The 24,682-nt window shown below is 41.4% G+C and overlaps 1 protein-coding gene across 2 annotated transcripts in view; it reads left to right on the top strand.

Annotated features, from left to right (window-relative positions):
- TRPC3 (transient receptor potential cation channel subfamily C member 3) overlaps positions 1 to 24,682 on the top strand; it is a 207,759-nt gene extending 183,077 nt beyond the window's left edge. For both annotated transcript variants that reach the window (XM_063458397.1, XM_063458396.1), the window contains exons 7-12: positions 5,527 to 5,791; positions 6,878 to 7,073; positions 9,473 to 9,682; positions 22,217 to 22,300; positions 22,650 to 22,725; positions 24,178 to 24,682. In XM_063458397.1, coding sequence (XP_063314467.1) covers positions 5,527 to 5,791; positions 6,878 to 7,073; positions 9,473 to 9,682; positions 22,217 to 22,300; positions 22,650 to 22,725; positions 24,178 to 24,320 — 974 coding nt within the window. In that variant the 3' untranslated portion in view covers positions 24,321 to 24,682. The remainder of the gene's footprint in view (positions 1 to 5,526; positions 5,792 to 6,877; positions 7,074 to 9,472; positions 9,683 to 22,216; positions 22,301 to 22,649; positions 22,726 to 24,177) is intronic.

Raw genomic sequence — 24,682 nt, 5'->3', positions numbered from 1 at the left:
CACCCAGGTTCAAGCCGCTGTGGAGGCCAGCCTGCTACGCCAAAACGGTGCTGCAGCAGCCCCAGTCACAGCAAACCCGGGGGACAAACCGAAAGTGCCATTTGCGGCCTTCAAAGCCTTCAGTGAGACAGAAGGAGAGATCGACGGGTACCTTGCGGATTTTGAGCGGCAATGTGCCCTACACAAGGTACCCCCGGAAGACTGGGTTGCTATACTGTCCGGCAAGTTATCCGGCCGGGCCAACGACGCTTTTCGGGCCATTCCGGATGAGGAGATCGGGGATTACGTGACCGTCAGGGAAGCTTTACTGGCCCGGTATGCCGTCACACCCGAGGCATACCGGAGGAGGTTCCGAGACACTGCGAAAACAACTGGGGACTCATACGTTGAATGGGCCTGCAAGGTACATCGCACAGCTGCCCACTGGATGGCAGGGTGCCAGGCGGTGTCAGGGGAAGAGGTGCTGCAGATGTTTTTGTTGGAACATTGCTTTGATAAATTGCCAACAGGGGTCAGAGAGTGGGTAAGGGACCGTAAGCCTTCCACTCTACACGAGGCGGCTCGCTTGGCCGATGAGTACACCGACGCTCGCAGACTGGACAATTCCATCACCAAGGCCACCGCCAGAGCGGAATACCAACCAGCCGCTACCACTTATCAGCCTCCCATGAACAGACCATCCGCACCCCCTCCGTCTGCCCAGTACCAACGTCCACCCCGGTTTAACGCCCGAGAGTACTCTGAACCCCTTCGGTGCTACCTGTGCAATCAACTAAGGCACAGGCGACAGGAGTGCCCGATGAACCGTGCCAACAGGAACCAGTCCTGGAGGAAACCCACGGAGGCCCCTCCCCGAGCACCTCTTCCAGCAGCCCACTGTGTAGAGGAAGAGGAATGCTGGGGCATCTTACATGAGGCAGACCCTGTTCAGGCTGCCCACCAAGACAATCGACAACACCACAGACAGAGTGTAAAGGTCAACGGAAGGGAAGTCAGTGGGCTACGAGACACTGGTGCAACCCTGACTTTGCTCCAAAAGCACCTAGTGTCCGAAGCTCAACATACCGGGGATACCGTGGCAGTACGAGTAGCCGGGGGTGCAGTATTTCGCCTACCCGTGGCCCTGGTACATTTGGATTCGGGAGTGGGCGCTAGACACGTGAATGTGGGGGTCATTAAGGATTTACCCGCTGATGTTCTCCTTGGCAACGACTTGGCTCCCCTTGTTTCAGCCTTTGCTCCCATGGGCCCCGCTGCAGTGGACGCTGTCACAACCCGTGCCCAGACTCGTGCCGCTGAGGCCGGCCCACCTGCTGCTGAGACCCAGGTAAGACTCTCTACCCCGACTTGTACCTTAGACCAGGCCCCGTTAGGCTGGGATACCCCAGAGATGTACGGGAAGGAAACTAGGGAGGACCCGACGTTAGCCAAGTACAGGGCCAGGGCCGACGCTGGGGAAGAAGGAGCAGGTGGGGAACACTACGAGTGGGTGGGGGATAGGCTGTACAGGATCCCGAAACCTTCCCCGAAACCGAACGCCCCTCCGCAGAAACGACAACTAGTAGTACCTGCAAAGTATCGGCAGGAGATTCTGCGGATTGGGCATGACGTGCCGTTGGCAGGTCATCTAGGTTCCCACCGCACAGCTCATAGAATCACCCAAAACTTTTTCTGGCCCAATTTTAACCGAGATGTGCGGATGTATTGTAGCACGTGCGACACTTGTCAACGGGTAGGTAAGCGGGGAGATCATCCAAAAGCTAGGCTACAGCCGATGCCTATCATTGGAGAGCCCTTTTCCCGCATAGCCGTTGACATTGTGGGTCCACTGGCCAGGGCTAGTCCATCCGGTAAGAAATATATTCTTACTGTGGTAGACTACGCCACCCGTTACCCAGAGGCAGTAGCGCTGTCTAATATAGAGGCAGAGACGGTTGCTGATGCCCTGGTTAAAGTCTTTACTAGGGTCGGGTTCCCTCAGGAGATCCTCTCTGATCAGGGAACCCAGTTTACCGCTGTGCTCACCCAGCAGCTGTGGAAGGTGTGCGGCATCAACCCGCTACTTAGTTCACCATATCACCCACAGACTAACGGTCTCTGCGAGCGATTTAATGGCACCCTCAAACAGATGCTGAGGACCTTTACTGACACTTGCAGAGACTGGGAGCGATTCCTGCCTCATCTGCTATTTGCATATAGAGAGGTGCCCCAGGAATCGACTGGGTTCTCCCCCTTTGAGTTACTCTATGGGAGAAGGGTTCGTGGACCCCTAGATCTCATTAGAGGACACTGGGAGGGGGAGACGGAGCAAGAAGGGACCCCCATAGTGCCATATGTTCTGGAACTCCGGGACCGCATGGAGAAACTATCCCTGATGGTAAGGGAAAATCTCCGGGCGGCCCAGGGGAGACAGAAGCGATGGTACGATCGGGGTGCTCGACAGCGGGTCTTCCAGGTTGGGCAGAAGGTTCTAGTGCTCAAACCTGTGAAGGCAAACAAGATGCAAGCATCTTGGCAGGGCCCGTACAAGGTATTAGCTCAGGTATGTGATACTACCTATCTCATAGCCAGCTGTTCGGATGAAAGGGTACAACGATCCTTTCATGTGAACATGCTCAAGGAGTATCAGGAACGACCCGAGGATGTTGCAGCAGTTTGTGCCCCAGCTACTGACGACCCAGAGAACTTACCTTTACCTGACCTGTTAGAAAGGGATCCCCAGACCGACCTTACTAGCCTCGTACAGCTAGGTGACCGACTAAGCCCGGCCGAGAAAACCCAGGCAAGACAGCTTCTGTGGGAGAAGCAGGCGACGTTCTCCCAAGAACCCGGGTACACCCCCCTAGCCATACACAAGGTCGAGACACCCGGACAGAACCCCCTACGACAACCCCCATACCGTATCCCGGAAGCAGTCCGAGAAGGAATGCGGAAGGAGATACAGGAGATGACCCGGCTGGGGGTTATTGAGCACTCAGATAGTCCGTGGGCGTCGCCCGTAGTCCTAGTACCCAAGAAAGATGGGACCACCCGGTTCTGTGTGGATTACAGGCGGCTCAACGAGCGGACTACCACTGACGCCTACCCGATGCCCCGGATAGACGAGCTATTAGACCGCATTGCCAGGGGGCGTTATCTGACCACCATTGACCTATGTAAAGGGTACTGGCAGATCCCCCTGGCCGAGGATGCCATCCCCAAGTCGGCCTTCGTCACCCCGTTTGGCCTATACCAGTTTAGGGTTATGCCATTCGGGATGAAGAATGCTCCGGCTACCTTCCAGCGTATGGTGGATAGGCTCCTCAATGGCTTCCAGGGATTTGCATGTGCATACCTGGACGACATCGCGGTCTACAGTGAGTCTTGGGAAGACCACCTAGTACACGTAGGGGTAGTGCTGGACAAGATTCGGGCCGCCGGCCTGACTCTGAAACCAGACAAGTGCCATTTAGGCATGGCAGAAGTGCAGTACTTGGGTCACAGGGTGGGTTGTGGGAGCCAGAGACCCGAACCTGCTAAGGTGGAAGCGGTAGCTAACTGGCCCACACCTATCACCAAGACCCAAGTGCTTGCCTTCCTAGGGACAGCGGGGTATTATCGACGTTTTGTCCCTGACTACAGCACGATTGCCAAGCCCCTGACTGACCTGACTAAAAAGAACCTACCTAGGCAGGTCCTGTGGTCTCCAGCTTGTGAAGCCGCGTTTCAGGCCCTGAAGCAGGCTCTGGTGAATGCCCCTGTCCTGGCTGCCCCAGTCCCTAACAAACGTTTTCTTGTCCACACAGACGCTTCCATGTATGGACTGGGGGCTGTGCTGAGCCAGGTCGGGGAGGATGGAGGAGAGCACCCTGTCGCATATCTCAGCAGAAAGTTACTACCTCGAGAAGTGAGCTATGCGGCAGTAGAGAAGGAGTGTTTAGCCCTGGTCTGGGCACTGAAGAAACTAAGCCCTTACTTATACGGACAAGAATTTTCTCTCGTAACAGACCACAACCCCCTTGTCTGGCTTAACCGGGTCTCCGGGGACAATGGCAGACTGCTGAGGTGGAGTTTGGCATTGCAGCCTTATAATTTCACCATCAGTTACCGGCCCGGTAAGCAGAATGGGAATGCGGATGGGTTATCCCGGCAAACAGACGTCCCTATTCTCCCTAAGTCCGGTCATCCCCAAGTTGACCCGCCACAGGGTCAAGCCGGGTCTGCCGGAGTGTTCCACAAGGAGGGAGCCATGTGACAGACCCATCCGTCTGGACTAAGCCTAGTGGGTTCGTCTGATTTGCCCCGTACTTATGGTCCCTGAGAGATCATACGAAGGGTTGTGACTTTGAACAAATGACATTGCAAATACAGTGGACAACTAACGAAGCGTTAAAACTACCAAAGTCCTCGAGGTGGCCGACATCGGACAAAGGACCACGTGGCGGCGGCCATTTTATCTTCGAACCCGCCGACCCGTAATCTCGACGATACTTCGACAGTTCAACGAAAGTCGAAGTACCGACCCCCTTCGAACGGGACTTAGCCATTTTTAGGCCAGCCAGTGACCGACCGCACAGCCCGAATCCAGGGAACTATTTTGGGCAAGAAAAGGTACCTGCGGTCGGTCATAAAAGGACTTTCGAGTAACTTTTTATTCACTGAAGGGATTGGGTGTGGCCTGTGTGTGTGAAATGCAAATAAAAGGCAGTCTGGCTGATCCAGTCCTCAGTTCATGTTTTACCCTCATAATGGAGCTTGGTCTCGTTATTGGGGGAACCGGGATTACAAGTGACTAAAGACTGTGTATGGAGCTCGGAAGGTGGTACCGTAACAGTCAGGCCTTCGAGCTCGGTTTTGAGGGAGAAGAAGAGAGGACAAAGAAGCTAGAAAGGGAAAAGGAGCGAGAAGAGAGGGAGGAAGAAAAGAGAAAAAAAAGAAAATGGGGTAGTACGAGGCTAAAAGAAGGGGGGTGAATAAGGCAAGGGTTGAGTAGAGCGGGAGAACAAGAGGGAAAACCGTCAGTGTAAAGTGTTTTTTTTTTTTTTTAATCATAGTGAAAATTCAATGGTGCATGTGTGATTTTTGGACCATAACAAACAATATATGCATCGAACCTGTGATTTTGGCATTGATTGCATAAATATGTGTATTCTGGACTTTTATTCTGCCTACTATTAAACTTTCAGCTTTAAAAGCAGTTCTCTCCTTGTATTGTTTGACCTATAACTGCTAAAATTGCTTGACATCCTAGACATAAGAACTATTTAATGTATGCATTTTGAGCTACTTGAGAAGAAAATATTATAAATAAAATTCAGATTTTATTTTATTTTTTTAAATTGTATTTATATTTACATATATGTATCATAAGAAAGCTATAATAAATAATTCATAATATATATGAGTGCACTTAATGAGAAATGCACAGGGATCAAGGGGTGAATGCCATCTCTCCATCTTCGTATCCTAAAAAAGATCTTCACAATATTTGATGACAGTCATGCGATAATGAGACTAGATGTTTTTCATTCGCTTTATTTCTTTCAGCCAGAGATAAATGGCTCCCGTCTGATCCACAGATAATATCCGAGGGGCTCTATGCTATTGCTGTAGTACTCAGCTTTTCTCGAATTGCTTATATCCTGCCAGCCAATGAGAGCTTTGGACCACTACAGATATCGCTTGGGAGAACAGTCAAAGACATTTTTAAATTCATGGTTCTCTTTATCATGGTGTTTCTTGCATTCATGATCGGCATGTTTATCCTGTACTCTTATTATCTTGGAGCTAAAGTGAATTCTGCATTCACAACGTAAGTATCTTAAATCTTAGATCAACTGACATGGTTATTATTTTTTTAACTTAACTTACAATTTATTATCCAATAAATAAAAGAGGGATATAAAGAAACCAAGCAGGACACATAAATAGACATGCTATCATTATAGTTGTATTTTATTGAACAGTTATAACATTTCATACTAATGGTTACTGCCAGAGCTAAAGCTCTGAACCACAGTATCCTTCCAAAACACTCAACACTGTAGCAATAAACCATTTAACAATATTCTTCTTTAAACATAAGACCTGTAATTTGGACCAGTGCATACGCTCATGCACCCTGTTCTTTTCCAAAATTGGTATAAGCAAAACGTCAAGCTGTTAAAGTAAACATAAATTATCTTGGATAAACTAAGGTATTAGGCAATGGCTTTTGAATATGCCAATATTTTGTCAATCCCTGTCTTTAAAATAGCTTGAACTAGAAAAGTCTAATTGGGAGAGAACTTTGCAACCAGCAAAACAAAAATTCTGCTCCCCAAGTGGAATCAAGTTCACATCATGCCATGGGTGATCTACGTCCCCACCAAGATGAGCCCTGGTCACATTTAAATAACAATAACATATATTTTAATATCTATTAAAACCTAGCCAGAATCGTGGCATGCTGATTAAGAGGCTGGAAATATACCGGTAAGCAATAAATTGTGAACTACTGGGTGACGGATATACCCTTTATTTATGGTATAACTTAGGCTTTGGGTTTTGGATTAATTCCAACTGAGATTCTACTACTCAGAAGCTTACCTTATGAAATCTTAGTTTATGAATAGTACTAATTTGTTTGGGGCAAGTCTCACAGTGGTCCCTATGTCAGAATGGACAACCAATGTCCCAGTTGTATGCAGTTACTATTTTGCCCCTTCATCTAATTGTAACTGTATATAATGTGGGCAGTCATGGCAAAAAGTCACTAACAATGTGACCTGAATATGGGGAATTATCATAAAGTATTTTTCTATACTGTTAAATATTCTGAATTATTCTACTTCTTTCTCTTTTCTTAGAAAACACAGTCTATATAGTAACAGCTGTCTTGTTTTTCTCTATTTTTAAGAGTTGAAGAAAGTTTCAAAACCTTATTCTGGTCCATATTTGGCCTGTCTGAAGTTACATCCGTAGTTCTGAAATATGATCACAAGTTTATAGAGAACATCGGCTATGTGCTCTATGGTATCTACAATGTGACTATGGTTGTCGTTCTGCTAAATATGTTAATTGCCATGATTAACAGCTCTTATCAGGAAATAGAGGTAATTTGCACACTTATGTAATAATCTTATATGCCTGCCACTTAACGTTATCTGGAACACAAAACTATTCTCATTGAATGAACGATGCTAATTTAAATTATGTCAGTTGTTGAAAGCATTTAAAATTTATATTTCAACACTAAGCCAGCAAGTGACTACATTAACTGACTGAACACACAAGGCAATACTGTTTAAATTAATGTTAAAATTATTGTGTAATTATGAATATTAATGTTCTTTTATATTAATCATAATACAGTATGACATGGATGGGGAGTCATAGTGTGACATTTCTCCTTCCCATTCTATTAGTGTGAATGCATTTTGTGGAACACTATAAAATGATATCATACTAGATGCAGAGGTTCAAGCATTAACCAGTGACATAATATTGCTAAATACTAGTATAGACTGAAAACATAGAAATGAATTATTTATATTCAAGTTTAGCCCAGGCCCATTAAAATTTCTTATTTACTATGCGAGCTACTGAAATTTTAATCGATGTAATTACCCTTACAGATTTTTCACATATTTTCTCTGTATGTAGGAGCATTAAAAATGGATGCTCTTCAATGCCAATTATTATTATTATTTTATCATGTTTTTTATTTTTTTTATTTCATAATTATACATATAATCTGTCCCTCACAAACTGTACACAGGATTTAAAACAAATTGTTGAATTGTATTTGCCCCATATTTACTGTAATTATAGAACGATCAAATAAATATAAAATTTTGTATAAATATTGTACACATCAGCGAAATTATACGTAAGATGGTTCATAGTGGCCTTGGTAACATATACAAATTTGACAGTAATTTTATTTCAATGTTCATTCAAAATTATACGTAAGATGGTTCATAGTGGCCTTGGTAACATATATATAAATTTGACCGTTATTTTATTTTAATGTTACATAGTTACATAGTTAGATAGCTGAAAAGAGACTTGCGTCCATCAAGTTCAGCCTTCCTCACACCTGTTTTTCATTCTCTTTTTATAAAATAACTGAAAGTGTTTCTATGGTTTTAACCAGATAAATATCCTATTCTTCTAAGCAAAGTATAATGAATCAACACATAGTGATCAAAGAGCAGTCTCCTGAGGTCGGTGAGAGTTAAAAGTGATTGTGGTTTGATAAATATGACAGTTAGATCAATACATGTTAAATAATAGCACATCCAATATAGCCCAAATGTATAATATTTGATAAATCTATTTTAGTATTCTTATTTTAGAACTTTTTTTTTTATGTTCTGAGCTTTTCTACCCATCAGCCCTGCTTCACCAACTTGAATGACAATGAAGGCCAAAAAAATTGTATTTTATCACTTTCCCAATGCTACTCTAAAGAGATAATATGACGAATTCCATCAGAGATTTTTTTACACACTCGATTGTGCACTACAATTTTATCTTTTCTTTTGAGTAAATGTGCTCCAGCCAACACATGGTGATCTGAACCCACTGTGAAGACTGGACCCTTGGAGGGAATTTAAGTTAAATGCATTAATACTTCAGTGAAAGTGTGAGTGGCCATTTGGGGAAACAACATTTGTGGCACATTATCCACACAGTTATACGCTATGTCTTCTTGTTTCTTATTGGTTCAGCAGATTATCCCCTATGTGTTGTATATATACTTTGTGGAAGACAGGAGGAAGTCTTCAGGGTACCTTTGGCAGATTCACCCCATACAGGGAAGGTTCTGCCTGCTAACATCTCATTTGCACTAATTGCACTTTTTGGTTTGTGAACACACATATCTTGTTCTAGCTGCACTTTTTGTATGTATGTCTAATGCTGCCCTGAGATCAAGGGCCCTGCCCTGCACAGTCTGAATGGAGACATAACAAAACAAACAAAATGTATGAAAGAGGATGTATCCACAGTCTCTTCTTTATTCCTTTTTTCTTTTCTTTTTTTGAATAGATATACCGGTAATTCTGCTTGCCTTATTTTATTAACCACTAAAGAAGGGAGGTAAATTCCCCATTGCTTTGTTCACCTCTGTGTCACTTTGACGGCGTGTTGTAATTAGAATTGCCTAGGCAAAAAAAAAAGTAAATTAGTACAGGAATAAAGCGTATATTATGTCCTTTTTTGGGGGTCAAAAAGAGAAATATGTCTTTCCCCATCCATCACCTCTGGCTTTTGCCTTCACTTTTGCTCTCATCCATTTATTTAATGGAATGAAATCCAACACTGCAGTAACAGCTAGAAAAACGTCTAACAGACTGAAATGAAAGGTTTAGCTAAAAGAATTCTAAGGAAATAGACAGCTAAGCAAACATATGTGTAAGTGTTTGAATATAACCAGTCCTAATATAAATATAATAAACATTTCACAAATAGCATGGACATAAATAACATGTTTGTGTTTTATTTTCAGGATGACAGTGACGTAGAATGGAAATTTGCAAGATCAAAGCTTTGGTTATCTTATTTTGATGAAGGAAAAACATTGCCTCCTCCCTTCAGCCTTGTACCAAGTCCAAAATCCTTTGTGTACCTCATCCTGAGAATCTTCAGCTTGTCCAAGTGCAGAACTAGAAGGTTGCAAAAGGATATTGAAATTGGAATGGGTGATTCCAAATCTCGGGTAGGAATATAAAAGCTTACTAAACCAATGCATGTTTTCACACAACCTGTATCTATCAAGTTATATTACTCACACATATAAGATGAACATGACATCTAGGTGTAGTGTGGCGATTTTAAATGAAACTTCCGTTTTTCTTGTTGTATAGATCTTTTCTTAAAAGATGCTATGGTAGACTCATGAAAATGAAACAATTATTTTTTCTTCTTCCCTTCATCAAATCGGTTTGATTTTGCACATATTTAAACTGGCCACATTTGGTTATATTTTGCTTTTGACATTTTTAGCAGAAAGCACAAACAATTCAACAGTAGTAAACGCTTGATATACGGTACATACAAGGTGTCTTGCTGGGATTTGTGTTTTTTTTTCTAAGATTTCTGTATCCAATTCTTAACCAACTGTTGTCTTAATTATTTATTTTTTGACAGTATTTACATTTTTCTGACATACAAAAGGTTAACAATATTCAACAAAAATAGAAGCAGAATAATAGTCAGGAAGATTACGGCTTCCAGCCTGTCATCATAAAATGCAGCATGTCAAGCCATCTGACATGTAAACATACAATACTAGTGACCATCAGAAGCCAGGTGTGAGCTCATGTATATCTTATGGAATGCATAAAGTGTACTGGCGGTGGAGAGGGGTGTCTTCTGAACTGGCTAAGGAAAAGAGGAAGCCAAATTATGTAGAGGCTATCGATAGCTATGGTTTAAGTAAAATTTGTGTTATCTAACCCTATTAAGATTTGCTGGTTCTCATGTATTCAATATAAACCCCCTTTTTTACACTATCTGATGAATTGCTCATATAGCAAGTTGTACAGGGTAAGATTTGCCACTATAGGTGCAGTTTAATAATTTCTGGATGCCCGACTGGCAAGACTATAATCAACTTCATTAATGGGTAACTCAAACAACAGGCCCAAATTGATGGTCACCTAATAGTGCAATAACCTCTCAACTATAATAAAAATTGATGTACACTTCTAATTAGTATTGAAAAAGAAGAGACCTTTCAAAATGTTTTTAAAAAAACATTAAAAAAAACTTTATACTGTATAATGTTATATTTCTATTGTCAGAAGATGAGGATTCTAAGGGCCTTATTTTATAACGCTGGTTAATATAAGTATGACATTTTATTTTTACTGTTTTTTTTCTATATTGCAAAAGGTTTAATAAGATATATCACCCTTCCTATTGATGATTAGATGTGAGGGGGCATGTTGGAAAATCTTGTTATTAGCATTTTATTATAATTTTATTTACTATGTACTATTAAATTTAAAAAAAAAAAAAAAAATCAGAAAAATAGTTTGGATTATCAAAAATATGGGCCTGTGTTTTAGGGATCTGGGCTTGGATTTCAAACATTCAGGTCTGGATTTTAGCTATCCAGTAGCGTATACCCCCAAAAACTATTCAAACCGAATTCAGGCCTGTTTGGTGCCTGAATTGCAAAGTCTGACATTGTTAAATAGTGTGAACAATGTTGGGACGAAACCAACTCTGCTCCATGGGGAGCCATGACGACTGCAAAATCCAATTTCCTACAGGGCAATTTGGACTTTAGTGAATAACCCTGTAAGAAAATATATAGATTATACCACATGTAAAAAATTCCTGTGTGTGTGTATATATATATAAATATATATATATTATTCATTTATTTTTTGCTTAAGTACTGTATATCCCTTCTGTAGCTTGATTCATTTATAGTTTATTATATGCTGTAACGACTAATGCTAATACATCCATTGCTCCTATAACCAGATAAACAGATACATTCATTATATTATTTATACTTCCGATGTGGCCCTTACATTATGATCCTCCCTTCTATAAACAAAACAACAACAAAAGTTTGTAATAAAGCAATTTAACTTAAAGGGACACAATAGTCACCTGAACAACTTTAGCTTAATGCAGTAGTTTTGGTGTATAGAACATGCCCCTGCAGCCTCACTGCTCAATCCTCTGCCATTTAGGAGTTAAATCCCTTTGTTTATGAACCCTAGTCACACCTCCCTGCATGTAACTTGCACAGCCTTCCATAAACACTTCCTGTAAAGAGAGCCCTATTCAAGTTCTGTTTAATTAAGATTTTCTTATCCTCTGCTATGTTAATAGCTTGCTAGACCCTGCAAGAGCCTCCTGTATGTCATTAAAGTTCAATTTAGAGATTGAGATACAATTATTTAAGGTAAAATACATCTGTTTGAAAGTGAAACCAGTTTTTTTTTTTTCATGCAGGCTCTGTCAATCATAGCCAGGGGAGGTGTGGCTAGGGCTGCATAAACAGAAACAGTGATTTAACTCCTAAATGACAGTGAATTGAGCAGTGAAATTGCAGGGGAATGATCGATACACTATAACTGCTTCATGAAGCTAAAGTAATTTAGGTGACTATAGTGTTCCTTTAACTTTATTACAGCACTAGGACAGTCTTCTCACCACAGCCTGATTTGACCACAGTGAGATCATCAGGCATGATGTTTGTCCAGGCCAATGATTCCCGTGGTACTGACTTACAGTATATGAAGTGGCAGTTGCCAAGAACCACCAATCCAGTGCATCTCCATGAGAAAATTAGCCTTGTTTGGTGTCAGCATGCTGAGCATGAGAATGTCACATGTAAAGTCCTTCAATTATTGAAGGATCTGTAGGTGGAAGCAGCCTTGTGGCTGTTTGGTTGACAGCAAATAGAGACATGTTTTCAGAGAAATGTAAGGATTTCTGTTTCTCGAAAATGGCAATGTCATACATTATCAGAAACAAGGGACCACATCTAGGCATCAAAGCTACTACATTAAGATGCGATGCTGTGATTTTGGTGCGTGCAAGGCTGTTTACTAACATGAGAATTCCAAGGGAATTTAAAAATTAAGGCCAGATTAGCAAAACTGAAAGCAAAGCTGACTTTGAGCATTTTTCCCTCTTGACTATTTTGAGATAACAAATTAAGACAAAAATGAAAATTAATTTGTCTAGACAATATTTATGTTTAAACAGCCACGTGTACTTCAAATTTATAACATTTTTTTTTTTTTTTTTTTTTTAATTCTTTATTTTTGAAGTGCGCACAGTGATAACAATTGCTTATGAGGTACCCCAAAGGCAATCCTCTAGCTCGTTAGGTACAATTCGAACATAGGGGTAGACATGAGATCTTGCACACAATTTTTTTTAAAAGTAAGGAGATAAACCGTAATGATGAACTTTGCTTGGAGAGTTTGAAAAGCACAACAAATGAACAACGTTTAGGTTTTAGGCTAGTACATGTCGAGAGTTCGTTAAGGTTTAAAACAAGCTTATCGATTAACTGTACGCTTACAAGCTTTGTAACATTAGTAGTCGTTTTACATATTCTACGCTAAACATGCATGTGATAAAGTTACTGATAAATGAGCGACGTCAGTTAGATTATGCTTGGGTAACATTATTAAGAGTAACAATAGTTTCACCAGTATCAACATCTTATCTAAGAAGAATTACATAGGTGAGTTATAGTGAATCTATGAACATGTTAAATTTTATTTAGAGTTAATCTTATGTGCCAGGTAAACGTTATAGCATATGAGGCACTAATATGGAGTCACAAATTGTCATTTTTGTGGGATGAGAACGCCTAGGCTTAGCTAAAATAGATGTTGTGTGAGTTTAGGTGAGGCCTGTGTGATAACAGATTTGTGACTCCGCATGTGCATAAGTTGCTGATTTCCATGCTTTCCATGCCTGTCCTGTGTGTTGTAGTTACAGGATAAGTGAGCGTGGAGCGTTAATAGGGTATGCATGGCTACCTACGATTAAACTAAGCAAAAATACAAGAAAAACAAACAAATAAGAACTTGCTGATACGACTTGGTTGAACTCTGGGGTCATGGCAACCTGTAAGCTCTCAGACATATAGGCTATTTGGCACAATGTTGGCCAGTAGTAGGCTAACGAAAAACTCATAAGGCATTAATATTAACATGCAGTTATCAATGATGTATGCAGTGATCATAAGCGTTTGAGCAATACCAAGAAGTAGAGCACGGTTTAAAGAGTTGCAGAATGGACCAGCAAGGGTTTATTGCGGCAGAGGTACCAAACCGTGTCCCCTGTGCGTTCTTGCGATGTGAGTCCTTCTTTATCCAATTCCCAGCAGGGGAAATGATGTAGGAGACGCGTGGGGGATCGAGATGTCGGAACTGCAGTCTTGGTGTGAGGGTCCCCTCCAGCCCCAGGCCTGTGTTGAGGGTGGCATCTTCCTGCCACTGGCTCGAGAGCTCGGTGAGTTCGAGGCAGTCCCTTTGTGGGTGTAGCGGTCGCTGCCGGTGTTCCGTCGCCGCCATCGGTGGGCAGTCTTCCCGCAGGGTGGCTGATGCTTCGGAGGCTCTCTCCGTGCGGCCCTCAGCCTGGGCGGGCTACGTGTGTTTGCAGTCAGCGTGGGGTATATCGTTCTGCCCGGAACAGGGCACCTCTTTCCTCCGACCACAACCCCAGTCTTGCGTGCAAGTGGTGAAGTCGCGCTTTGAGCCGTCGTGTTCTCTCGAGTGTGGGGGCCCTTGTATGTGCCCATGCGGTATGGCGTTGCTTCCCGCCCTTGGGCTTGACAGCGTTTGCGGGGTCTGGTTGCCTGTCTGGGTGCTTGGAGAAGATGCCTGTAATGGCGCCGCCTGGTCGTTGGACGGATCCATTTGGACACTAATTTCACTGCCAGATTGAAAGCCATTCCGCGATCTCTCAGCAGTGAGCAGAAGGTCGCACAAAGACGGTCAAAGTCCCCGAGAGGGTTTAGGGTTGATTGGGCTTGTGTGCTTTGCTGGGCAGCCATCTTAGCTGCTTCTCAGAGACCTGGCTATTGCTGGTGCCGTGCTGGCTCAGGAGGACAGTTACCTCTGTGCTTTAGTCGTCGCTTTAGGTGCCGGGATATCCCTCTCCGGCGGGGGGGGGGGGAGATGTACTCCGGGGAGACTTCCAGGTGAGAGGCTGCAGTCCCTTGCTTTATCTGGGTAGGCCTCTGATAGGCCTCAGGTCCATCCCCGGGTAGGAGCCTCCGCTTACGGTCTGGATGCTTGGCTCTTGACTCTATAGGGCTAGGTCTCCCTTCTCCGGGTCGCCCAGCCGTCGTTTTGATCCGGTTTTGCGCTGATTTTGTCGGTTTAATAGCGATTTAAGAGCGATTTCGCACGGAGCCCATGTTCAGTGCGACCGCTCGGCATGGCCGCTTAGCTCCGCCCCAAATTTATAACATTTAATCGCTACATATTTATACTGTTAATTTACTGTGAACACGGTCTGAAGGGAAAAAAAAGAAAACATCAGTACATAAACTACAAGCAAGATTAATTAGATAATTTTCATATACAAGATATCTTGGCATGTAGTCATACTTCCTTGTATAATTTTTTTTTCTGCAGGTCATGAAGGTAGAACTGAGAGTAGCTCATCATGGCTAAGTAATTAAAAAGATATATTGACTTTAGGACAGGATTTTGATCTGTATCTTATAAAAGAACCAGAAGTGCTTATAATGAATCAACATTCTATCTGTGTCAAAGATTATTCTCTTGTAAAAAGCTCAAAATCCTATAAAGCTCAAAGTATGAAGACTATAAAACCTTAGTTGCATTGATACATCTCTTTATTTAGTTTTCTATCTTTAGTTTATCAGTCGAATGAGAAAGTGAAATCTTTCTGAAATATTTATTATATTTTTCAAAAACTAGAAAATAAAAAATGAGCACATGTAATAATTATGAATACATATATTCATAATGAGAGATTTTCCGATTTTTGCATACATTTATTAATTATGCTTATTTTGCTCTCTGATTTTATGATAGTGCTGTTTATCTCTGTCTATTGACAAGGTCAGAGTTTAAATAAAAATGCAGAGTTTAAAGTAAATCCAGAAAACCATTTCCCAACAAAAAAAACTTTCCTTACTAAATGTTACATTCCCACTGGGTTCTTCAAATGTATACTTTTATCCATATGGTTCCAGCATCTGCCAGAGAAGACGTATTATGAATATAACGTCTACTTATAGGTTCCGTTAAAAAAACAAATTGCATAATCTACTCATTACAGGGATTGGTAAGAAACCAAAAATTAAATCTGAATGCATTTAATGTCCACACTAAGCATGTGTATGGGGAAAATGTTTTGGTTCGGTTCGGCATTCCAAAATTCGGGACTTCGGCAATTCGGCACTTTGGAACTTTGGAATTTCGGAACTTCTCTTGCAGCCGCTTGGTAGATAACTCCCTATTTCCCCACAGTATTAGGGAGTTATCTACCAAAAGGCTGAAAGACCTAACTTGGTCTTTCAGCCAAATTTACTAATACTAAGTAGTGATGTCGCGAACATAACATTTTCCGTTCGCGAACGGAGAACGCGAACTTCCGCAAATGTTCGCAAATGGGCGAACCGGGCGAACCGCCATAGACTTCAATAGGCAGGCGAATTTTAAAACCCACAGGGACTCTTTCTGGCCACAATAGTGATGGAAAAGTTGTTTCAAGGGGACTAACACCTGGACTGTGGCATGCCGGAGGGGGATCCATGGCAAAACTCACATGGAAAATTACATAGTTGATGCAGAGTCTGGTTTTAATCCATAAAGGGCATAAATCACCTAACAGTCCTAAATTGTTTGGAATAACGTGCGTTAAAACATCAGGTATGATGTTGTATCGATCAGGTAGTGTAAGGGTTACACCCGCTTCACAGTGACAGACCAAACTCCCCATTTAACGCACCGCAAACAACCGCAAACAGTCCATTTGCACAACCGCAAACTCCCCATTTGCACAAGGTTGGATACCAAGCTAACCATGTCCCGTTCCTTGTCCTCACTGATGTCATTGAAGGTCTCTTCCTTCACCCAGCCACGTACAACACCAAGGGTCCCCGAAAGGTGACAACAAGCCCCCTGTATTTTTTTTAAATGTACACTACTGTTACACCAGATATGAGTTGCACTGGTGTGACACTGTGCCCTGGCAGGCCCTGAAATGCACACATGTGAAGGAAACTGACTGCTATTATATTACAGTCAAAAAAGTTTTTTTGTTTTTTTTAAATGCAAGCTATTGTGACACCAGATATGAGTGGTGGCACTGGGACCACCTTAAAAATATTGGATATCGCTAAAAATCATGATCACTATATACTTTCTCTACAAACCTCTAAAAAGAACCAAACTACTCATCCATCCGCTATATCACTTTATCCCACCTAGAACTAGTGCCCAGTTAAAATACTTGACTCTTACCCACACTCAGTCATGCCGCACACATTTCACCACTACTCTCATTGAATCCCTCTGACTACGGCTAAATTCATCTTCTACATCAGAACACTACTCCTAAGATTGGGTTGTATCCATGTCTCGGGTCTTTCATTTAGAATAGAGGCAGCTTTGGTCTCCTTCAACACTGACACTCCAGTGCATATTATTAAAAGATTGGGCAGATGGAAATCCTCAGTCTACAACCGATATATTCCTCATCCCGAAAAATAAATGAGGAAAGCTTTTAAAAGTTTGGCTTTGTAAATTTGATGCAATAAGTGTGTTTTTCTTTAATACCTTTTCACCCTCTTTGCATGAACCCGATTTACATATATTACTAATATGTTTCTGAACATATATATTATATTATTCACTCACTCACTCTCTGGGCCGGCCTAAGACATCATGCTGCCTAGGTCCAACGATAAATGACTATGGGGGATAATGTATAATAAACACAGGTTACTGGCTATGGGGGGGATAATGTATAATAAACACAGGTTACTGGCTATGGGAGGGATAATGTATAATAAGCACAGGTTACTGGCTATGGGGAGGATAATGTATAATAAACACAGGTTACTGGTTGTGGGGGGATAATGTATAATAAACACAGGTTACTGGTTGTGGGGGGATAATGTATAATAAGCACAGGTTACTGACTATGGGAGGATAATGTATAATAAACACAGGTTACTGGCTATGGGGGCATAATGTATAATAAACACAGGTTACTGGCTATGGGAGGGATAATGTATAATAAACACAGGTTACTAGCTATGGGGGGGATAATGTATGATAAGCACAGGTTACTGGCTATGGGGGGATAATGTATAATATTCACAGGTTACTGGCTATGGGAGGATGATGTATAATAAACACAGGTTACTGGCTATGGGGGGGATAATGTATAATAAACACAGGTTACTGGCTATGGGGGATAATATATAATAAACACAGGTTACTGGCTATGGAGGATAATGTATAATAAACACAAACACAAACACAAAAAAATAATAATAAAAAAAATAAATGAATGCAGCTTCAGAATTAATCTAAATTGTATGCTGTCTAGGAGGTGGGAGGGTCTGGAGGGAGGGTCTGCTGCTGATTGGCTGGAATGTGCCTGCTGACTGTGAGGTACAGGGTCAAAGTTTACTCAATGATGACGAATAGGGGGTGGACTGAACATCACATATGTTCGCCATCCGTGGCGAACCCGAACAAGTTATGTTCACCAGGAACAATTCCCCAGCGAACCGTTCGGGACATCACTAATACTAAGTAAAGATTACTTAGTATTAGTAAATTATGCCCCTACTTGCTATACCGCGAGTAGGGGCATGTCTAGTAAACAGTGAGCATCCTGTGGCTGCTCACTGTTAAAAAAAAAAAAAGGGTCCCCCCTCCCTTTTAAACTAAAGGGGGGGCCTATTGTCCTGGGTGGGGGCCCTAAATACTAATTAGGGGGGACCTAATGTCCTCCACCCTGGCCCCCACCCCTGAGCGGCAGGTGGGGGCCCTAAATAAAAAATTAACCCCCCCTCCCCAGGTTACTAGGGGTCCCCAAACCCCAAGTCACCCCCCTCCCCCAAAAAAATTAACCCCTACCTACTCCCCTCACCCTAAAAATAATGAAGGGGGACCATTAGCTAAGTACCTGTAAAAAAAAAAAAAAAAATACCATTTGATGTTTTCTTCTAAAATCTTCTTTTTTCAGCCCCCAAAAAGGCCAAATAAAAAGCCATAATAACCGACTTAGAAAAAAAATAACAATAACAAATAATCCTTCTTCACCCATGGAGGGCTCCGCACAGACTGAGCTCTGCAAGGCGGGGGAAGGCTTATAAGCCTTGCCCCGCCCTGCAATTAGGCTCAGAGCACTCTGATTGGTGGGTTTAAGCCATCCAATCAGAGTGCTCTGACAGGTAAATGAAGAGACTGACAGGTAAGTCTCTACATTTACCTGTCACAGCACTCTGATTGGTTGGCTTGAAAGCAATAGGTCCCCCCCCCCATTATTTTACTTTAGGGCCCCCACCCACCGCTCAGGGGTGGGGGCCGGGGGGAGGACAATATGTCCCCCTCCTTATTCTAATTTAGGGCCCCCACCCACCGTTCAGGGGTGGGGGACAGGGGGGGCAATAGGTCCCCCCTTCAGGTTAGAAGCCCCCACTCGCGCGGCACGGGTGGGGGCTTGGGAGGGGGGACAGGCTGCTCACTGTTTACTAGACATGCCCCTACTCGCGGTATAGCGAGTAGGGGCATAATTTACGAATACTAAGTAATCTTTACTTAGTATTAGTAAATTTGGCTTAAAGACCAATTCAGGTCTTTCAGCCTTTTAGTAGATAGCTCCCTACTACCGTGGGAATTAGGGAGTTATCTATTTATTCATTCCTGTCATTACATTGACTGGCCAAGTAACTTACATTTTATATGAATGTGTGTTACTTGATTGTTGTAAGTGTTGCAAATGCTTACAGCTGAATCCTGGCTATGTTTGTATACTTTTTATTTAAACTTGTATACAGTGTAACATTCTTATTCTTCCACTGGGTAAGTATATTATTACTTAGGCAATACTGTGCTTAGGAACTTCGGCAACTTCAGGACTTCAGCACTTCGGTAATTTTGGAACTTCGGGACCTCGGCAATTCAGCTATTCGGATGTACCCGAATGTCCGAACTGCCCGAAATTCATCTGAATTCATATTCGGACCGAAACGAATTGCACATGTTTAGTACACACAAATCTGGAACACTGGAGCTTTAATCCAGAGTAGGAGACAAATATGGCCTAGTGCTACTTCAGACCATTATTTTGTAAACTATGTTTAGTTTTTTGTTTTTTTTTATTCTTTATTTTTTGTCCGGTTATATGACAGTCATATGTGTATTACCACAACAGCAAATACACGCAATTCAAGATCATTACACAGTAAATACACAGCACGGCAGGGGTACAATTTGCACACATTGTATAATTATAATGGACTGATATGTTGTAACGAAAGAATTAACAAGTAAAACTGTGGGGGTATAAGACACCCGACTATGTGGATCAGTGCAGTTATCATGGTGGGTGGGTGGTATAGACTATGGCCTCTAACTATGGTAGTTACGCCACGGTATTACCTCTTAAGGTTAGTGGTTTATGGTCGCCCCGTGGCACCTTATTTATAAGCTATGTTTAGCGTGTGGTGCAGTGTGGCATTCCTCTGAAGGGCTCCTTGCTTTAATGTGGCCTGCACCAATGGTGGCTACCAACTGTGACTAAGTGTCTGTTGCTCGTAGTTGTAGTGCACTGTGTGCCTCAGGTTATTATGTGATAGTGGTGACGACTATGTATAGTCGCGACATGGTTTTGTAACTATGCCCTGTGTGAGTCTAGGTAGGTGTGAGTGTAAGAGGATCGAGCTGCGCCAATAGGGCGTAGTTCTAATGGTGGCACATATGTCTTAAAGCTCAGTGCTAAGTTAGGGAGCTTCGTTGCTTTCAATACCCTTTTACCCCAGGGAGGGTGGGGGGGGGAAGTGGGTATCACCGGAGCAGGGAGGTGTAGCCTCAGTATGCCCCTTTCTCGTCTTATAGACTGTTGCTTGGTAGTTGCAACATCAAATTTAACTAAAATTAGATTATATGAAAAACTTTTGTATAACATAATAGACAACTTAACATAAAAAAACAGAGTCCTCCAGCTGTGTCTCACTGCTGTCCTTCTGTGTGGTAGGCCTTGCCGCCTTGGCTTCAATTTTTGGAGCCAGGCATCAGAAAGAACGACATCGGCAGTGTCAACGGGACGCTCTCTGAGCTATGGCAGGGTATGTGGCCAGAATTGTAGTGGGATGTCCCCGATTTTGGTGGATTAAGATGGGCTATTAAGGAGCTCTAGTAAGGTATGTTTGCTCCGGTACGGTGTCAGGCTCTGCCCCCCCTATTTTGTAAACTATTTTTCCCATTTTTTTGCATGTCATTTTACAGACCTATTAAAATGTCTAAAAAATCCCCTCCCACAAAAGCTTTTAGTTATATTTAAATTTTCAAGACATATTCCCATACAAACCTATTGACATTGATGGACACACCCAAAGTTCTGCAACCTGATTTCAAGTTAACGTTCCTGTTTGCTGTTGGGTAAGAAAAAGTCCAAAGGTTTAGTCTGCACATATTTCATTATTCAACACCTGTGGAATATGCACAAGCCAGGTAATTTTTTTTATCCTGAGCATAAATATGACTCACAGCTGTCCAGGAGTCTTCTTGTCCATGTTTTTGATATCTAATAAGATGTACTATTTAGGTTTTAATTTATATTCTTGCTGGTGGGTTCACATAGGTATTGTTACTCGCAATTATCTGCCAGTGATAGACTGAAAGCATCAGCTGATACTCTGTGTCCAAGGCAACAATTCATGATGTGTAGAATGGCAGAGCAGCGGAGAGAGGAAGCGTTGCAGATGGGCAGGTTAGCTTAAACTAGATTAGTTTAAAGGAACACTATAGTCACCTAAATTACTTTAGCTAAATGAAGCAGTTTTGTGTATAGATCATTCCCCTGCAATTTCACTGCTCAATTCACTGTCATTTAGGAGTTAAATCACTTTGTTTCTGTTTATGCAGCTCTAGCCAGACCTCCCCTGGCTATGATTGACAGAGCCTGCATGAAAAAAAAAACTGGTTTCACTTTCAAACAGATGTAATTTACCTTAAATAATTGTATCTCAATCTCTAAATTGAACTTTAATCACATACAGGAGGCTCTTGCAGGGTCTAGCAAGCTATTAACATAGCAGGGGATAAGAAAATCTTAATTAAACAGAACTTGCAATAAATAAAGCCTAAATAGGGCTCTCTTTACAGGAAGTGTTTATGGAAGGCTGTGCAAGTTACATGCAGGGAGGTGTGACTAGGGTTCATAAACAAAGGGATTTAACTCCTAAATGGCAGAGGATTGAGCAGTGAGGCTGCAGAGGCATGTTCTATACACCAAAACTGCTTAATTAAGTTGTTCAGGTGACTATAGTGTCCCTTTAAACTAAGATGGCGTCCAGGTGCTCCATTCCCTAAAACAACTTTATGACAATGTCGTTGTTTAGAGAGTGAATAGTACATTTAACCTAGTGACACTAAACAGATTCAGCAGTACCAGTTCCCTAAATTCTTGGCATTTGTTAAATCATATTTTTATCAAATTTTAATTAACTGATAGTTTAATGATAATTTTATTTCTTTTTTTCTTGCAGTTAAATCTTTTTTCTCAGTCCAATGCAAAGGTTTTCGAGTCGCGTAGTTTTAATAGTATTCTCCATCAGCCATCTCGCTACGAGGTAAGTGTTTTTTTTCTTTTGTAACTCAAATCAAAATATGCACGTAATTCTATACAAATCATAAACAGGAGGCATGTAATTGTTTTTCCTTTCCGATATGATCTATTGTCTAATAAAATGCAATAAAGTGTCTACAGATTGTAAGAACAGAAATGATAAGACAAAAATTGGTTGAAAGAGAAGTGACATTAGCAAGCATCACGGACGTATTCTTCTTTAAGACTGATTCCCATTAGAGAATGTTTGAGCAAAAAAAAAAAAGAGAGAGATTTAGCAGTTCATGCACATAACTAGAGCTAAACTTAACTCTGTTCTTCCTTACGACCATATATTTTACTTTTTCTGACAGCAAATTATGAAAAGACTGATAAAGAGATATGTATTGAGAGCACAAGTGGACAGAGAAAATGATGAAGTAAATGAAGGTAAGATACATTTTTGTTTGAATTTTAAATAGAATCAAATTAAAGTTTAAAGCTTTTTTTTATTTTTTATTTTTATCCTTATTCTTCACTTAAACATTACTAGTGATGCATACATGTATGAAGCTATGTGCACAAAAGCCCATGCAGGTCTACAAAGGCAACGCGTGGTTTCTAATTTGACTGACCTCAACCTCAATCTGCTATTCGCCTCGTGGTTGATCTTGAACCAGCATAATCCCATATTCATGATCATATTCAGTATGCATAAATCGTTTACCATGTTCAAATATAGGACATGTTTTGCTATGCATAAAGCTGAGAGAGTCTAGCAGGACCCAGCAAGGTCACATCATGTTAGAAAGTCATTTAGCAAAACCACATTAATCAGAGGTTGCATACTTACATATAAGCATTTAGCCCTCCTAAGTGTCCCTATTTAGGCAGAACAGTCCCATTTTGAACCCAAATCCTTCTGTCCCTCACTATTCCTATTTTCTTGGAGCTGCTGAGTCTGTAGCAGAGCTCCATAGCAATAGTACTTGTAGCAATGTGTCTTTAAACTACGATAAATATGTTAGAAATCAGGCTGTGTAAATAAGATGCATTGTTCTTGTTCTAAATGACTTTTTAGTTTAATAAATTATTAGTAAGCCATCTAATATTTCTCAGTATAGCTCCACCCTTCACTCACACCCCTACAATTAAGGCATCCATCTTTGTCCATTTAAAATGCTGGGAGGTATAAGTGTGGCCTCCATAGCGCGTCACAAAAATGGTGCCCTGGGAATTTGACCTACATTTTATGTAAAGTGATTCCGAAAAAGGATAGAGCTTATATAAATAATGGTTTTGCCAACCAAGGCACCCACATTAAAATGTTTCTGTAGATAATAGAATCAGTATGGGTAAAATTCCAAGTCCAAACAAACTTTTCAGAGATGAACTGCTAAACTGCTAAACCCCCCCCCCCTTTGGAAAATCATGACCCACAGATTTGAAATCACGGCCTTATGCTAATAGAAGCATTACCTTATGCATGTATTTGCAGTCAGGTGTACATAATTATTGGAATAAAACAAATATTAACTGGGTGTTTACAGGACCTCGGTAAATGAAAAGCCCCAGGTTTACATCTCCCAAACCATATTCTGGGTGTGAAGGGTATAATAAACAGCAGCCTTCTAGCTATATGCCTCCTTTCTTACTGCATCCTACAGGTTTCTCTCTTAAGCAGTCTTTTGTGAACACAGAGAAAACCCAGCAGCACACATAAAAGAGTTATCATAAGAGAGGATCACTCAGAAGCAGAAAAAAAATAAGGCTTTATTGTGCATTCTGCTCGTTTTAAAAACTAAACTAAATGCTGTCATGAAAAATAAATCAACACATAAGAAAAGAGTAAAAAAAAAAATACAATTTATGAAAATAGTAATTACAAATTTATTAACACAGGTGAATTGAAAGAAATAAAACAAGATATCTCCAGTCTCCGGTATGAACTGCTGGAAGATAAATCACAAGCAACAGAAGAATTGTCTGCCTTGATTCACAAACTGAGTGAAAAGCTCAGTCCCAACATGTCACGCTGCGAGTGAAAAACAGAGGAAGATGATTTGATTTAACAGCAATAAAACTTTAAGCATCTGATACTTGAAGAAATAAAAATGCCTGGTAGATGCATAGCACACACTACTTTTACTATGTCTGTCATTGTAGATTTAGATTTTACAAATAACACCTCTTTGTTAATGCTTTTCATTTGGGTTTTAAACGGCAAAATCTATTTACTCTTTTTTTTTTTTTTTGCCAGTGATTTTTCTTTTTTGGTTTTGTTTTGTAGCTAGGTTAACATATATGTTCCCAATATTGGACAGTGTGCACGTTTACTTTCATGCAATCATTTAATCTAAATGTCTACAGCTAAGCTATGTACCCAAGGCATTACCTTAAAGAGCCA

The sequence above is a fragment of the Pelobates fuscus genome, chromosome 6 (genome assembly GCF_036172605.1).
Source record: "Pelobates fuscus isolate aPelFus1 chromosome 6, aPelFus1.pri, whole genome shotgun sequence".
NCBI lineage: Eukaryota > Metazoa > Chordata > Amphibia > Anura > Pelobatidae > Pelobates > Pelobates fuscus.
The sequence above is the reverse complement of the archived record's forward strand: the minus strand, read 5'-3'. Positions and strand labels throughout refer to the sequence as shown.